A 17,346-nucleotide genomic window follows, 5' to 3' on the forward strand; every position below is an offset into this window, starting at 1 on the left:
TCGTACATCCGGCGGCGAGAGCGAAACGGTTTCGTGTTCCAAGTGTGGCAAATGTTTCACCCGCAGGGCAGAGCTGGTCGACCACCAGAGGAGTCACGGGGTGGTCAAGTCATTTTCGTGTGCAGAGTGCGGGAAATGTTTCACAAAGAAGCGCTACTTAATTGAACATCAGAATATTCACACGGGTGAAAATCTCTTTTCGTGTACGGAGTGCGGCAAACGTTTCACCCGGAAAGGAAAGCTGATCGTGCACCAGAGATCTCACACGGGGGAAAAACCATTTTCGTGCCCGGAATGCGGGAAGTGTTTTTCGCAGAAAGCAACTCTTATCAAACATGAGAGAGTCCACACGGGGGAGAAGCCGTATTCCTGTTCAGAGTGCGGAAAGTGTTTCACTGGGAAAGATATACTTATTACACATCAAAGAATTCACAGAGGGGAGAAGCCATTCACATGTCTAGAATGCGGCAAGGGCTTTAGGCAGAAGTCTGACCTCACTAGGCATTGTAGAAACCACACAGCCGAGAAACAATACTCCTGTCCCACGTGCGGGAAAAGCTTCCCTGAAAAATCACTTCTCGTTATACACGAACGGGTTCACACTGGGGAGAAGCCGTTCTCTTGCTCTGAATGCGGGAAGTGTTTCTCCCAGAGAGGAAGCCTCATTTCTCACGAGAGAATTCACGCGCCCGAAAAACCATTCTCCTGCGCCGAGTGCGGGAAGCGCTTTACCCAGAAGCAAAACCTCATCGCCCATCAGAGAACCCACACCGCCGAGAAGCCGTTTGCTTGCTCCGAATGCGGAAAGAGCTTTACCCAAAGGGTCAACCTCATCTCGCACCAAAGACTGCACACGGGAGAGAGACCGTTCTCGTGTTCCGAGTGCGGGAAAAGTTACACGAACAGGTCACACCTCGCCACCCATCAAATCGTTCACATGACCGATAACCCATATTCCTGTCCTCAGTGCGGGAAGTGTTTTACCCGCAGGGGGAGTCTTATCCAACACCAGAGGTCGCACACGGGAGAGAAGCCATTCTCCTGTTTGGAATGCGGGAAAATGTTTACAAGGAAAACGTCACTGATGTCACATCTCGGTTCCCACCGGTTACAAGAGGTTCCCGTGGCGGCCAAGTGACCGCCGGCACGCGGGCATCTTTTATAAAGGTGCCAGTTAGGGCCACGCCCCCATGTTGTCATGTTTCCTATTTGTCTCGTTTTGCAATGTGAGGGGTAGACCGGGCCGGACTCGTCCTCAGTTATGGACCTCGGATCTGGTCAGCGGGAACGTAATGTGAACTTGCTCGCTCCCAAAAAGTGACTTTTATAGCCTCAGAAGAACTTGTGCTAGCCCGTTGTTATTATTTGCTGCAGCCCAGGAGACGATTCCCATCCATTCCATTCTCCTCTTTGCTCTGAAATTCAAAATTGTATTAATACGACGAGGAAACTCATTTGCTTCTTGTAAAACACAACTTTTTAACCCCTTCGTGACCGAGGCCTTTCTTTTCAGTTTTTTTGCACCCATGATATAATCCACATTTTAGGCCTGAAAATGTCTTCAAACCCCCCACACGTGATATATTTTCTGAAAGCCGAGACCCTGTAGAATAAAATGGTGGCAGTTGCACAATTTATGTTGCATGATATTAGCGCAACTCCTTATCAAACCCCGAAATTTAGGGAAAAATGCACTTTAATGCCCCAAAACACAATAAAATAACCATTTTGTAAATAAAATATATAAGATGAGGTGACAACGAGTAAATAGATACCCAACATGCCCAGGTTAGAAATTGTGTGCGTCCGTGAAACGGCGACAACATTCAGTACGCCAAAAAGTCCATAGACGGCGCTTTAAAATCCCCCCACAGGTCATCAGTTTAGAGATACTGGCAGTTTAGTAAATATTGGCCCGAGAACTATTGCTCTCAGTCTGGCGTGCGCGGAGATACCCAACGCGTGTAGCAGGATCGACGTTTTCATACGTAGGCGCACCCGACGCCTGTTTACGTGAAGACGCGCGTGCTCGCTGGGGCGGGGGGCTTTAATTTTTTTATTATTATTATTTTTACAAACTTTTTGTTTTTCTTACTTTATTTTAATTGCTATCACATAGGGGAGCCTACAAGCCCCCCAAGTGATAGCAGTTGGTGGTGACAGGTACTCTTTAAGGCAGGGATGGCCAAACTGCGCCCCTCCAGCTGTGGTGGAACTACGAATCCCATGAGGCTTTGCAAGACTCTCACAGCCACAGACATGACTCCCGGAGAGAGATGCATCATGGGATTTGTAGTTTCATCCACAGCTGGAGGGCCAGAGTTTGGCCATCCCTGCTTTAAGGTGATGCTGGGGGTCCAAAAGACCCCCAGTGTCACCTTTACACTCCAAATAAGGTATTGGGGTGCAGATCGCACTTATTGCTGGGCTTCAGGAGCCGACCAATGACAGCTATGGGACCGGAAGTTATGTCATCTGCACCACTCCCGGTCCCATGGTTCGGGAAGGAGATCGGCGAACGGACGTTCCCAGCTTCCTCCCGACACCAGAGAACCCCCGGGCCCGTAGGAGGGGCAGTGGAGCCCGTGAAACACGGTGGGGGGTGTCGGCCCGGGGGGGGGGAGGCCTGTTTATCGGCCCCTAAAAGCGATCTGGCAGCAGCTGAGCTGCCAAAATTGCTTCTGCTGTAAAGCGGACAGTTGGCTTTATAAGTGTAAACAGAGTCCCGGCGCCATTGTCTGTGTAGACGGGCCCGGTGCCAGTGACGTTACTGGTCATGAAGGGGTTAAGTATAAACTATTGTGATGGCTTTCGGTTGTTCCTGATTCCAGCCCCGGGCCTTCCCTCTCTCCCATTTCACCTCATTTATTGTCTACTATTGTTAACACTTAGAAACAAAATATATATCGGCACAAAGGTTGTGCAATTACAACTATTTTTGTTTTGTTCTGCTCCCTTGTTGAGTCCACATATCAGGCAGCCCGATATCCAATGACTAGAGGTCCCCCGAAAATGAAAATCTCAAAACCGAAATGAAAAAAAATGTCGGCCCAAAATCTGGAAATGTTTTTTATTCTAACGTTTCACATTTGTAAAAAATATTTAATTTTTTAGAAACTTTTTAATTTTTTTTATATTTTATTTTTATTTATTCATTTTTTATGAAATATTTTAGTTTTTTACTTTACTTTTAGGGGCTTCGGGGAAATATTAGGGGTCTAAACAGACCCCCCAATATTTCTCTTTTAAAATAGAAACAGAGATTGAGAACACAAACTCCTCAGAGAGTCCTCTATCTCTTTTTCTGCAGCTCCTGTTATCAATGATCAGGAAGCCTGTTTACTGAGTGTTCCTGTCCATCCATAACATGAGAACAGAGTGTGTTTACTATATCCCCAATCATGAATAAACAGGAAGTGATGTAGATCACTTCCCATTCATTCATAATTAGGGATATAGTCACCATACTCTGTCCTCAATTATTTACAAACACTCAGCGATCACTGATCACTGCTTGTACTCGCTCTCTGACAGCTATCACTGGAGGCTGGGTGGGGCGGTGTGGGAGGAGAGCTCAGCCTCCTATGACAGCAGTCTCCGCCCACACAGCCGCTCTCCATCCTGGATTGGCTGTCACAGGAGGCTGGGTGAGGCGGTGTGGGAGGAGAGCTCAGCCTCCTATGACAGCAGTCTCCGCCCACACAGCCGCTCTCCATCCTGGATTGGCTGTCACAGGAGGCTGAGCGAGGCGGTGTGGGAGGGGAGCTCAGCTACCTATGACAACAGTCTCCGCCCACACAGCCATTCTCCATCCTGGATTGGCTGTCACAGGAGGCGGTGCAATAGAAGAGCTCAGCCTCCTATGACAGCAGTCTCCGCCCACACAACCGCTCTCCATCCTGGATTGGCTGTCACAGGAGGCTGTGCGGTAGAAGAGCTCAGCCTCCTATGACAGCGCTGGTTGAGTGTTTGTTAATAATTGAGGACAGAGTATGTTTACTATATCCTCAATTTTGGCTGGCTCCGCCCACACCGCCGCTCTCATGATTTGTGACAGGAGGCTGAGTGATGCGGGGAGGGGAGACATGGCCGCTCACAGCGCTCAGCCTCCTGTGACAGTTTCTCTCCTCCCCGTTGGGACACAGAGCAGCGGCCAGCGGGGAGGAGAGAAAGAACGGATGCGCCGATGTATTGGCCAGAAAATGGCACCTTTGGCATCATGCCCAAAGTGCCATTTTCGGCCGATATGTTTCGGCGGCCCATATAGCGGTGCATGCCTACAGTTACTAGGCAATGTCATGTTGTCACGTACCGTATACGAGTCTGAAATGAGGAGGACGGCCTCTCTTGCTGCTCTCGTCTGAGTACCCCTGAGAGTAAAACAGGTGGAAGGACTGCGAGGGGCGCAAGTGCCGACAGGTGGTGACCCTGAAGATTCTAAGGCTGGCGACCCAAATGACTTGCAATCTGTGCCGGGGACAGGCGATGACCAAAACATGGAGCTGGAATCTGCAGCGTGGTCAGAGCCAAGCCGGATCAGCAACTAGCAGGAGATACAGTACAGAATTGGGAGACGGGAGCTGGGTCGGGCCGAGTCGAGGTCGGAACCGTGCAGGCAGAGCTGTACCGAATAAGCAGACAGAAGAAGTTGTCAAGGGCAGGCGGAGTACACTGGAGTCAGAGCTGGGTCATATAGGAGCAAGGATGGAACACTCAGGTGCAGGGTACTATCTGATGATGTCTCAGCAAGGAGCATGTGCAGAGGGCAAGTGTCACGTACCTTGGGATGAGCCTGAAGTGACGAGGAAGACCTTCCCTTGCTGCTCTCCTCTGAGCCCCCCTGGAGATGGAACAGTAGTTGTGCAGACAGAGAGGGGCATGAGTGCCTGTGGCTGGTATGACTGCTGATGCTGACAACAGGACGCCAGAGGCAGCTGGTGGAAGATGGCAGATCAGACAACACTTGTGCGAGGAGCTGAAGCGTAGTCAGGAACAAGCCAGATTGGTAACGTGCGGTACAAAAGCAGAAGACAGAAGCAGTCAGGAGCAGGCCGGGTCATACACTAGCGAGCAGAATGGTACCGGATCAGGAGGCAGAAGAATGGTCAGGGACGAGCCGAGGTCACAAGGCAGGCAGAGTCAGGAATCAAGCCGGGTCACACAGGTATCAGGAGCAGAAACAGATGCAGGTTACAGCTGAAGATCTCTCAGCAAGGTGCAGATACAGTGGCCATCTTTAAATAGCCCGCCTGGCGCCAAGGACATGCGTGTGCACGTTACTTGCGTTTGCACTTTGTTGCGCGCGTACGCATAGCGCGCATCGATCCGGGCAGAATCTGCACTATGGGCGCTGACTGATGCACCCTGACAGCAAGTTTACGTAGGCTGTTTGGCGCCACAGCTGGGAACAGATGTGCGCACGTGTTCCGGCGCGCACGCTACAATGCTCCTACTAGCATGCACAGGCGCCGTTCTGTGCGCAATACTGTTTTACCTAACAAGAGATTTGTAATTCTGGTCAGACGGTCTTGTGAATTGCACACCTTGCATGTGCGTCACTTATTTCCAGGCTCCCTATGTTCTCTCTCTGCCCAATTCATAATCGGACGTTCAATCAGCATCAGCGCCTGTGACGTGATACGGAAAGCGGGAATGGTAAACCTGAATGTAGGAGAGAGCTCCCCGCCCAGCAGAGCTTTGCGTATCACCAGAATAAATAGTTTGGCAGGTAAATAAGCAAATGTATACGTATCTAAACTATTTATTTCAAGGCTGGCCTGAAGTTCCACATCAAAGCTTGACTCTAGGCTGTGTGCTTCCCACTTGTGGTTCCCCTCATAGGGGGGTGGGACCTCTGTCCCTCAGTGGACCCCCAAGAAGTGGATTTTACGGTAAGTGGAAAAATCAAATTTTCCGTCTTGTCCATTGATGGACACGGGAGTTTATAGACTGTCAGGACGTCCAAAAGCAGCCCAACAGCATCAAAACAGCAACAGGGCCACCAAAAAAACAAGTAGGAACTGCCTGAAGGACCTTACGCCCTCAGCTGACATCTTGAGAACCTTGAGAATTTGGTAAACAGCCCAAGAAGCACTTACAGATCTAGTGGAATGGACCTTGTCAGGAAAGGGTGGTACCCAATCCTTAAGGCCGTAAGCTGGAATGGTGAGCTGTATGAGCCATCGAGATATGCTGGAAGGAGAAGCTGGTTCACACTTGCGGGAAGCATCAGGAATGCCAAAGAGACAGTTAGACTTTCTAATGAAGTTGGCACCTCCAAGGTAAACTCAGCTTAACTGCATCCACACAAATGGAGGGAAATCTCTCTCTGATGAACTGGCGTGGGATGGAGGAACAATATCTCGGTTGAGGTGAAAGGCGGAAGCTGCCGTACGAAGGAACACCACCTTACCCTTGTGGAAGACCAGAGAGGGTTCTTCACAGGATAAGGCCACCATGGCAGACAGTCGCCTTGCTGAGGTGATGGCAACAGCAGTCTGATGGCGATGCCCGTATGTTTGAGCGCCCCATCTTGGTGAATACCAAGATCTACTCCAAAATGGCGGCACGCATGCACAGAACTCAACACTTACAATTACTGCTCCCCCCGGGTTGTCCGCTTCCTGTGCGCTCCATCACTCAACACTTACAATTACTGCTCCCCCGGGTTCTCTGCTTCCTGTGCGCTCATCACTCAGCACTTACAATTACCGCTCCTCCGGGTTCTCCGATTCCTGTGCGCTCCATCACTCAATACTTACAATTACTGCTCCTCCGGGTTCTCTGCTTCCTGTCCGCTCCATCACTCAGCACTTACAATTACTGCTCCCCCCGGGTTATCCGCTTCCTGTGCGCTCCATCACTCAACACTTACAATTACTGCTCCCCCGGGTTCTCTGCTTCCTGTGCGCTCATCACTCAGCACTTACAATTACCGCTCCTCCGGGTTCTCCGATTCCTGTGCGCTCCATCACTCAATACTTACAATTACTGCTCCTCCGGGTTCTCTGCTTCCTGTCCGCTCCATCACTCAGCACTTACAATTACTGCTCCCCCCGGGTTATCCGCTTCCTGTGCGCTCCATCACTCAACACTTACAATTACTGCTCCCCCGGGTTCTCTGCTTCCTGTGCGCTCATCACTCAGCACTTACAATTACCGCTCCTCCGGGTTCTCCGATTCCTGTGCGCTCCATCACTCAGCACTTACAATTACTGCTCCCCCCGGGTTATCCGCTTCCTGTGCGCTCCATCACTCAACACTTACAATTACTGCTCCCCCGGGTTCTCTGCTTCCTGTGCGCTCATCACTCAGCACTTACAATTACCGCTCCTCCGGGTTCTCCGATTCCTGTGCGCTCCATCACTCAGCACTTACAATTACTGCTCCCCCCGGGTTATCCGCTTCCTGTGCGCTCCATCACTCAACACTTACAATTACTGCTCCCCCGGGTTCTCTGCTTCCTGTGCGCTCATCACTCAGCACTTACAATTACCGCTCCTCCGGGTTCTCCGATTCCTGTGCGCTCCATCACTCAATACTTACAATTACTGCTCCTCCGGGTTCTCTGCTTCCTGTCCGCTCCATCACTCAGCACTTACAATTACTGCTCCCCCCGGGTTCTCTGCTTCCTGTGCGCTCCATCACTCAGCACTTACAATTACTGCTCCCCTTGGGTTCTCTGCTTCCTGTGCGCTCCATCACTCAGCACTTACAATTACTGCTCCTCCGGGTTCTCTGCTTCCTGTGCGCTCCATCACTCAGCACTTACAATTACTGCTCCTCCGGGTTCTCTGCTTCCTGTGCGCTCCATCACTCAGCACTTACAATTACTGCTCCTCCGGGTTCTCTGCTTCCTGTGCGCTCCATCACTCAGCACTTACAATTACTGCTCCTCCGGGTTCTCTGCTTCCTGTGCGCTCCATCACTCAGCACTTACAATTACTGCTCCTCCGGGTTCTCTGCTTCCTGTGCGCTCCATCACTCAGCACTTACAATTACTGCTCCTCCGGGTTCTCTGCTTCCTGTGCGCTCCATCACTCAGCACTTACAATTACTGCTCCTCCGGGTTCTCTGCTTCCTGTGCGCTCCATCACTCAGCACTTACAATTACTGCTCCTCCGGGTTCTCTGCTTCCTGTGCGCTCCATCACTCAGCACTTACAATTACTGCTCCTCCGGGTTCTCTGCTTCCTGTGCGCTCCATCACTCAGCACTTACAATTACTGCTCCTCCGGGTTCTCTGCTTCCTGTGCGCTCCATCACTCAGCACTTACAATTACTGCTCCTCCGGGTTCTCTGCTTCCTGTGCGCTCCATCACTCAGCACTTACAATTACTGCTCCTCCGGGTTCTCTGCTTCCTGTGCGCTCCATCACTCAGCACTTACAATTACTGCTCCTCCGGGTTCTCTGCTTCCTGTGCGCTCCATCACTCAGCACTTACAATTACTGCTCCTCCGGGTTCTCTGCTTCCTGTGCGCTCCATCACTCAGCACTTACAATTACTGCTCCTCCGGGTTCTCTGCTTCCTGTGCGCTCCATCACTCAGCACTTACAATTACTGCTCCTCCGGGTTCTCTGCTTCCTGTGCGCTCCATCACTCAGCACTTACAATTACTGCTCCTCCGGGTTCTCTGCTTCCTGTGCGCTCCATCACTCAGCACTTACAATTACTGCTCCTCCGGGTTCTCTGCTTCCTGTGCGCTCCATCACTCAGCACTTACAATTACTGCTCCTCCGGGTTCTCTGCTTCCTGTGCGCTCCATCACTCAGCACTTACAATTACTGCTCCTCCGGGTTCTCTGCTTCCTGTGCGCTCCATCACTCAGCACTTACAATTACTGCTCCTCCGGGTTCTCTGCTTCCTGTGCGCTCCATCACTCAGCACTTACAATTACTGCTCCTCCGGGTTCTCTGCTTCCTGTGCGCTCCATCACTCAGCACTTACAATTACTGCTCCTCCGGGTTCTCTGCTTCCTGTGCGCTCCATCACTCAGCACTTACAATTACTGCTCCTCCGGGTTCTCTGCTTCCTGTGCGCTCCATCACTCAGCACTTACAATTACTGCTCCTCCGGGTTCTCTGCTTCCTGTGCGCTCCATCACTCAGCACTTACAATTACTGCTCCTCCGGGTTCTCTGCTTCCTGTGCGCTCCATCACTCAGCACTTACAATTACTGCTCCTCCGGGTTCTCTGCTTCCTGTGCGCTCCATCACTCAGCACTTACAATTACTGCTCCTCCGGGTTCTCTGCTTCCTGTGCGCTCCATCACTCAGCACTTACAATTACTGCTCCTCCGGGTTCTCTGCTTCCTGTGCGCTCCATCACTCAGCACTTACAATTACTGCTCCCCCCGGGTTCTCTGCTTCCTGTGCGCTCCATCACTCAGTTTCCTATGGCTGATTGTTGTCCTCTTCTGATACACGGCGGTGTCACTGTCATGTTTTCAAATGCCATATACCGTATTTTTCGCTTCATAAGACGCACTTTTTCTCCCCCAAAAGGCGGGGAGCGAATCCCTCGTTTTTTGTACATTTAGCCCTGCTAAAGCAGAGTTAAACGTACAGTGGAAGCCGCTGCTCGTTTAATACAAGTGAGTATTATTTGGTGGGAAATCCGGCCCTGTCTATAAGTTCTGTATGACAATAAAGAATTAAAAAACAGCAAAAATAAATAAGAGTGACGTACACAAGCAGCAAATCGAGATGATTAGACATAAAATAATTTACTATACAGGCAATACAAAATGAAAGGAAGTAATCAACACCAAACTGTAATCGCAAGCCTTTCCCTTTAAGATCCTTAAAAGGGGAACCAGCACAACATTGTAGCAATGCTTTTATACAGATTTGTAGGGGTGTCCTTTCAGAGGAGTCAACACCAAGACTTAGAAAGTGCTGAAACAAAACCAAATCCCCAAATACCGTTTAGAACAACAGGACAGCACATGGTGTTCCAGACTGATGGGAGAAGGGTTTGATCGGTAACGTGGCCATTTTGGATTACTTCCCTTTAACAGAGCTATATGAAGACTTTGAGAGAAGCCGCTGCAGGAGGCATTGGCCGCGCGAAATACAGAATCGGGGTTTGTAAAACAATACATGTCGATAACAACGTTTACATGAAACAGATTTGTATAAAAGGATTCCCTTATAAACCAGTTCATGGCGGACCCAACATTTGGTGGCAAGTAAGGGACCAGCAAAGATAAAGATTGAGTACTATGAAGGAAAACGTCTAATACAGAAGCTCTGGCCTCACGGACGTCTATTAGTGACATTGGTTGCCCATTGTTGGCTTCGATATACAAGCCCGGGCTCCTAAGTTAAGAGTCCTCTTGAGTTTCTGCAAGAACATAGCCTAAGCCCTGATGAAGGGGGATTTCTGAGCCCCTGGAACGTGTCGGATGTTTCTTGTCATCGCTCCGATCATTGTGGAATCAATCAAACACTGCTCTGGACTCTCTAAGTGTGCGTTTGCTGCTCCCTTGTGCTTGACTACATACAGATTTCCTAAACTGGGTGACCCCTGGATTCAGGGAGAACCCAATGTTTGTGGTCAACTGATGAACCCAGGTCACTTGGCTGAAACATAGATACTAGGGATGTATTGTTCAGTATTCCAATACAAGTACCGTTTGTTTTTTTTTGTTGCGGTACTCGCCGATACCGGAAGTCACATTAAGGAAGCCAGGCAACGTGTAATGACTCACCGCCCGGCTTCCTCATTGGTCGGGAAGCTGGCCAATAAGGAAGCTAGGCGGCAAGTTATTACCCCCCCCTCTTGCAGATTGGCCAGAAAGCCAGCTCCATGCAAGTGACGAGGAAGCACAGAGACAGCTTTCTGGCCAATCAGGAAGCCGGGGGGCAGGTAATGACTCACCGCCTGGCTCCTTGATTGGCCAGCTTCCTGACCAATCAGGAAGCTGGCCGGCAAATCGATACACGCTGCCCGGCTTCCCGATTGGCCGGGAAGATGGCACCATGCTCCCCTCGTCACTTGCATGGACCTGGTGTTCTGGCCAATCATTGGCCAGCTTCCCGACCAATGAGGAATCCAGCCGGCGAGTCATTACACGGCGGGAAGCAGGTTCCATGCTCTCTTGTGTGACGAGGGAGCATGGAGTCGGCTTCCCAGCCAATCAGGAAGCGTTCATTACCCGACCCCGGCTTCTTGATTGGCCAAGAAGCAAGCTCCAAGCTCCCTGGTGATGAGGGAGTATGGAGCCAGCTTTCCGCCCAATCAGGAAGCCGGGCAGCGTGTAATGACTCGCCTCCCAACTTCTGGATACCAGAAGTTCCAGTATCGGGCTAGGCATCGGGAGAGTTTGGGCGAGTACGAGTACACCAGGGAAGCATGGAGCTAGCTCCCCAGCCAATCAGAAAGCCGGGGGACGAGTCATTGGCTGGAAAGCCAGCTTCATGCTCCCTGGTGACGAGGGAGCATGGAGCCGGCTTCCCAGCCAATCAGGAAGCCGGGCGGCGTGTAATGAGTTCTTACGTATGTTAGCTAGCTAGTTCCTGATTTAAGAATATGGTGGAGCATACCAGAAGAACCAGAACCCACTTTTAACCCTGACCTGACCTTTGAAGAACTCATGGCCTCAGACACTCTTCAAACACACATTGACCCACCCCCACCCATGCTTCTCCGGGCCCCCGTCCTGCAGCCAGCCTCAGTTGCAATTCAGGAGGTTGGGTAACGCCTTGTGACCTAGCAGACCTACTAGGAATACACATACATCTACGACAAGCTCCTTGGGGGCGGAGATCGGATGCTTCAAGTGACCCGCCATATTCTCTAGGCCAATTTTCAACCTCCCCCCTGGATATAAAATACTGAATACAATGTGAGTGGTTGAGTTGACAAGAAGGGTTCTTCAAACAGAAAATTCTGATCATGAGACCAAGGGCAATGGAGTTAAGGAAGAACCAAATAATGTTCCAATTGGTTCTACGAAATGTGTAAAGTCCTGAGGAACAGAAAGGCCCCTAATATAAATACAAAAATAAATAAAGAAGGGGCAGGGGCCCAGACGTAAGTCCAGTTCTGGTTCCTATACCATTGGATTTCCATGTTGGGAACGTTCAGGCTTCTCTTGTGTATGGATCTTCTGGTGACTGACGAAGGCTTTCCTCCACGTGAAGCTCTTCCCGCATTCGGTGCAAGAGAACGGCTTCTCGCCTGTGTGAGTCCTTTGATGCTCCACGAGGATGACTTTCTGGGTGAAGCTCTTGCCGCACTCCGTACATGAATACGGCTTCTCCCCGGTGTGGATCCTCATGTGCTTGATGAGCACCGACTTCCACCCGTATGATTTCCCACACACGGAGCACGTGTATGGCTTCTCCCCCGTGTGAGTCCTTTGGTGCTTACCGAGCTCTGACTTGTACACAAAACTCTTCCCGCATTCGGAACACGAATGGGGTCTCACTCCCGTGTGGATTCTCAGGTGGGTGTCCAGATAGGATTTGTGGGCAAACCCTTTGCCGCATTCCGAGCAAGCGTACGGCTTGAGGTCATTAATGTGTCCTTTCTGGTGGAGGACGAGGGAGGATTCCCGTTCAAAGCGCTTCCCGCATTCCAGGCAGGAATATGGCTTCCCCACCATGTACAGGACTCTACGAGGTGGGGGGACCGGAGGCGGGCGGTCAGCAAACAGGCCCCCGTTCATTGTTGGGTCCAGAAACACTGGATGGAGATGTGAGGTGATGTTGTTTTCTCCAGGCCCAAGACGGGTGATGTCATCAACCCCTCTTCCACCATCTTCAGAGATCATGGGACCTTTCCCAGTGTCACACCTTTGGTATTGTCCATCTAGAGGAAACAAGAAGCATAAGGGGAGTACGATTGGTTAGAATGATCCTATTGGGCAATTCTCCAAAATAAAAACGGGCACACATAGGGGCAGAGGCGTAACTAGTGACCTCAGGGCCCCGGTGCAATGTCCCCATTACCTCCTCCTTCATGGCCCCAGCTCTCCTCTCCCATGTCTCAAGCTCCCCCCCCCCATCACGTCCCCAGCTTTCCGCTCCCGGACCCCACACTCTCCCATGTCCCCTTCATATTCCTCCCAGCTTCCTATAACTCCCCCTTCGTGTCCGCAGCAGGCCTCTCTTACCCAGGCAGCTCTCTATTCGGCAGCACTTCTGTGTGATGAGGGGGCAGGGATAACCCCGCTTCCCACTCATTGGCTGCTGCGCCGGCTGCATCATACTTCACGCTGCGCCCGGAGCAAGGTGAGGGGTGCAGCGTGAAGCACGTAGGGCCCAGGACAGGAGGAAGAGGTCCCGGCACTGACAGCGGTTACCGGGATATTAAATATCCTGGTAATCAGCGGTTACCAGAGGCCCCTTCCTCCTGTTGTGGGCCCCCTCCAAGTGGCGGAACTCCAGGGCCCAGTCGCAGCTGCGACCTCTGCGACCCTGGTAGTTCCGCCACTGCCTAGGGGGGTTATTCACTAAAGAGCCGAAGGATCCAGCCATAGCTTCAGCTGATCCTTCGGTTGAACTAAAGAGCTGCTGTACGGGCTATTCGTAGCCGTAGTGACACCCAAAGCGTGGAGAATAGTCGGCCGAAGCTGACTGATCTCCACGCAAATGACAGCTGGGCGGAGCCAGCCGTGATCTCAAAGCTCACTCAGCCCAGTTGTAATGACAGATCAGCGTCCCCATATGACCTGGGGACGCTGCTCTGTCCTTAAACATTAACAAGACGGCGGAGCCGGCCCCGCCTAGTTGTTACTCATTGGCCGGGACCTGCTAGAAGACTCTTCAGGTGCCAGGCAATAGGAAACAGTTGGGCGGAACTAGCTGTCACTGCTAGCTACACCCATTTTTGAAATTTTTTTTATTTACTATTTATTTACATTTAAAAAATGTTTTTTTAAATTCTTTTCATTGATTTCCTATTCTACCACGGAGGTCCCGGGCAGAATAGCCGAGCCGATTGCCGCTCGGTGGCATTCGGCTATTCACTCACTGCCATTTGGCATCTATGAGAATGGTGGCGAATGGCAGCGAGTGAGCTGCCGGAGCTTTGGCTCAGCCGATCCAGATGTTGGCGACAGTAATGTCGGAATCCGTCCAGACTGCGGCGGTCTCAGTATACCGCGAGCTGTAGCTCTCCATATACTGAGCTTGGGTCATGGGCGGACGCTAGTTTGTGTCCTCCCGTGACCCTTAGGAGAACTATGGGGAAAAACACTTACCTCCTAGTTCTCCTTTAACTAGCCAAAGTGTGTCCGGAGACTTAGGGTGCCCGCTTCTTCAAGGGTTTATGTATCAGGTAACCTGCCAGGCACTTCTTGACAAGTCAACTGCTGATGTGTGTAGATTTTAAGTGCAGATTACCCGCGGTCATGCTTGGTGAAGCAATCCTGCACTTGTCTACATACATTAAGCCAAGAGTCCCGAAACGCGTTGGGTTGGTTTTATTGATAACAGAGCAACTAAATACACACGATTGGATAAGCTTGTCTCCAAATCTGTCCATTGGGCCTAAAGTCATAAAGGGTCTTCATCTCAGAGGCAATTCTTTCCTTAACTGAAGGGGATACCCTTACAGCCTTGATCAAAACTTAAACCCCTTATGGCTCCAATACTGGCCCCCTCTGTCTACTGACAGAGAAGGGGGGAGAAGAAGAGATTGTTGTAGTGACTGAACAAGGAGAATCTGGGACTCTTCTCTGGATTTAGTGTTTATTACTCACCTGAGCTGATCTCCATCGGGATCTCCTCCTCTTTCACCCTCACGGGTCTATCTTCATTCTCTTCAATGCCAACTGAGCCAGTCACTATTGTGTAGTCTTCATCAACAGTTTCAACTTTAATGACAATCAAGCCGTCATCCTAGACGGGACACAAACGATTTCAAGTCAAATTCCAGGCTGGTGAAAATGGCTACAACTTACAAAATAGGGACTTACCGTTTAACAGGAGGAACAGAACCTTCTAATAATTGCTATTAGGAAAATAATCTATGATAGCAAGAAGACAATAACATGTATGGCCAGAGTTTCCAAACCTGATCTTGGGCCTCCTTACCAGAAGACACACAGTTAAGGGAACAGGCTGGCTGGCAATTGTAGGCTCTATGGCCAAGTAATGTTAATTGTTAGAGGTCCCTTTACCTGATCATCCTGAGGGATCTCCTGATGCTGCTTTGTGGAGTCTTTGGAGTACAGAGCACGGGTCTGAGGGATCTCCTTATGTTCTTGTGTGGAATCCCGAGGAAGGGCCTGAGGGATATCCTGATGTTCCTGTGTGGAATCCCAGGAATACAGAGGATGGACCTGAGGGATCTCATGATGTTCCTGTGTGGAATCCCGGGAATACAGAGGACGGGCCTGAGGGATCTCCTGATGTTCCTGTGTGGAATCCCGAGAATACAGAGGATGGACCTGAGGGATCTCATGATGTTCCTGTGTGGAATCCCGGGAGTACAGAGGACAAGCGTGAGGGATCTCATGATGTTCCTGTGTGGAATCCCGGGAATACAGAGGACGGGCCTGAGGGATCTCCTGATGCTCCTGTGTGGAATCCCGGGAATACAGAGGACGGGCCTGAGGGATCTCCTGATGTTCCTGTGTGGAATCCCGGGAATACAGAGGACGGGGACATCTCTCTGGGGTATTTCTGTTCCTGGATCCATCTGTAGGAAACACACACACTGACTGAATACATTGTTTCTATGTCTTTATATCAGAGGATGTGTGTTTCTAGGGGGATCCTCAATACTCAAGAAATGAAAGTCTCCTCTTACGCGGTGATGTGGGGGGCGGCCGGTTCTCCATCATGACGTCCTTGTAGAGATCCCGGTGTCCTTCTAGATACTCCCACTCCTCCATGGAGAAATAGACAGAGACATCCTGACACCTTATAGGAACCTGACACACACAATGATACAGTCACCATCCAGACACATCCCTTGTCTGTTCCTGGATCATGTCCCAGAATTCCCGGCACCGCTCACCTCTCCTGTCAGCAGACCAATGATCTTCTGGGTGACTTCTAGAATCTTCTTGTCGTTGTTTCGCTCAGGTGTTGGGGAGGGAGGTGGAGGGTCCACGATGGGGTTTCGGGTCTTGCTGCATTGGCTGGACACACAGGTGTGGCTGTTGGGTGTCATGTGATCCCCAGATGATTTTTTTACTACGGTGTAGTCCTGTGTACCAGAAAGATACATGAATGGTCTTACGCAAAAGGAAATTGGTGACTTAAAAACTTCTGCTTATATTTTACTTGCCTAAAAAATCCAACCTAATTTTTACATCTATGGAATTTAAGGAGGGGCTTATAAATTAAATTCATATTGGTGCTGTCAGTTATAGGTGAAGTCATGTGACCCTCCCAAATGCTCCTCACCTCTACGGTCAGGTCTGTGTATTATTAATAGAGATAAGAGTGACGTCATGTGACCTCCCAGAATCCTCCTCACCTCTCCGGTCAGGTCTGTGTTTTAATAAAAAAGATTAGAGTGATGTCATGTGACCTCCCAGAATCCTCCTCACCTCTCCGGTTAGCAGGTAGATGATCTCCAGGGTGAGGTCTAATATGGTGACGATCATGTGGCTTGGCTCCTTCTCCATCCTCAAGGTATAAATCGTTTTCCTTTTTAATGGATCCACCACAAGGCAAAACCCTGGAAACAGTAAGAAGAGAAGGAGAAGAAATGTTAAGAAGATTGGATGTCTATAGAGAGAGAGAGACCTGAGAAGAGGACATCTAAGAGGGTGGAAGCAGTGTGAGCTCCTCATCTGTGGTCACCAGGAGGTCATGGGTCACACTGCCACCTTTGCTGAACATAGACACAACTTGCTCACAACTCATCTGGAAAGCTCTGGGTCATATTCTGGGCTAGCCAGTCAGAGGGGCCCAGTGGGAAGGAGGTAAGAAAGCCAAGTATGGAGGAACTTTTCCTTCCGACTAGTATTTGAAAGTAGAAAAAGGAATAATTCTCAGGATGGACTCAGTACAGACAGCAGTGTTAGATAAGAAGGAACTCCACATACACATCTGGGGTTACAGGAAGGGTTAGTGTTGGGGTTACAGGGAAGGTTAGTGTCGGGGTTACAGGGAAGGTTAGTGTCGGGGTTAAGAGAGTTAGTGTTGGGGCTACAGGGAAGGTTAGTGTTGGGGCTACAGGGAGGGCTAGTGTTGGGGTTACAGGGAAGGTTAGTGTTGGGGTTACAGGGAGGGATAGTGTTGGGGTTACAGGGAGGGATAGTGTTGGGGTTACAGGGAGGGATAGTGTTGGGGTTACAGGGAGGGATAGTGTTGGGGCTACAGGGAGGGCTAGTGTTGGGGTTACAGGGAGGGTTAGTGTTGGGGCTCCAGGGAGGGATA

General features: G+C 50.4%; 1 protein-coding gene across 1 annotated transcript in view; it reads left to right on the forward strand.

Annotated features, from left to right (window-relative positions):
* The window catches only part of LOC108801101, a 113,769-nt gene that overhangs the window by 71,655 nt on the left and 24,768 nt on the right, over window positions 1-17,346 (forward strand). The window contains 7 exon segments of the mRNA XM_018573048.1: window positions 152-1,134; window positions 4,921-5,005; window positions 5,842-5,891; window positions 6,699-9,371; window positions 12,213-12,354; window positions 12,453-12,628; window positions 12,728-12,806. Of these exon segments, the coding sequence (XP_018428550.1) occupies window positions 152-1,134; window positions 4,921-5,005; window positions 5,842-5,891; window positions 6,699-9,371; window positions 12,213-12,354; window positions 12,453-12,628; window positions 12,728-12,806 (4,188 nt within the window).

The sequence above is a fragment of the Nanorana parkeri genome, unplaced genomic scaffold (assembly GCF_000935625.1).
Source record: "Nanorana parkeri isolate BGI_ZX_2015 unplaced genomic scaffold, ASM93562v1 scaffold2215, whole genome shotgun sequence".
NCBI lineage: Eukaryota > Metazoa > Chordata > Amphibia > Anura > Dicroglossidae > Nanorana > Nanorana parkeri.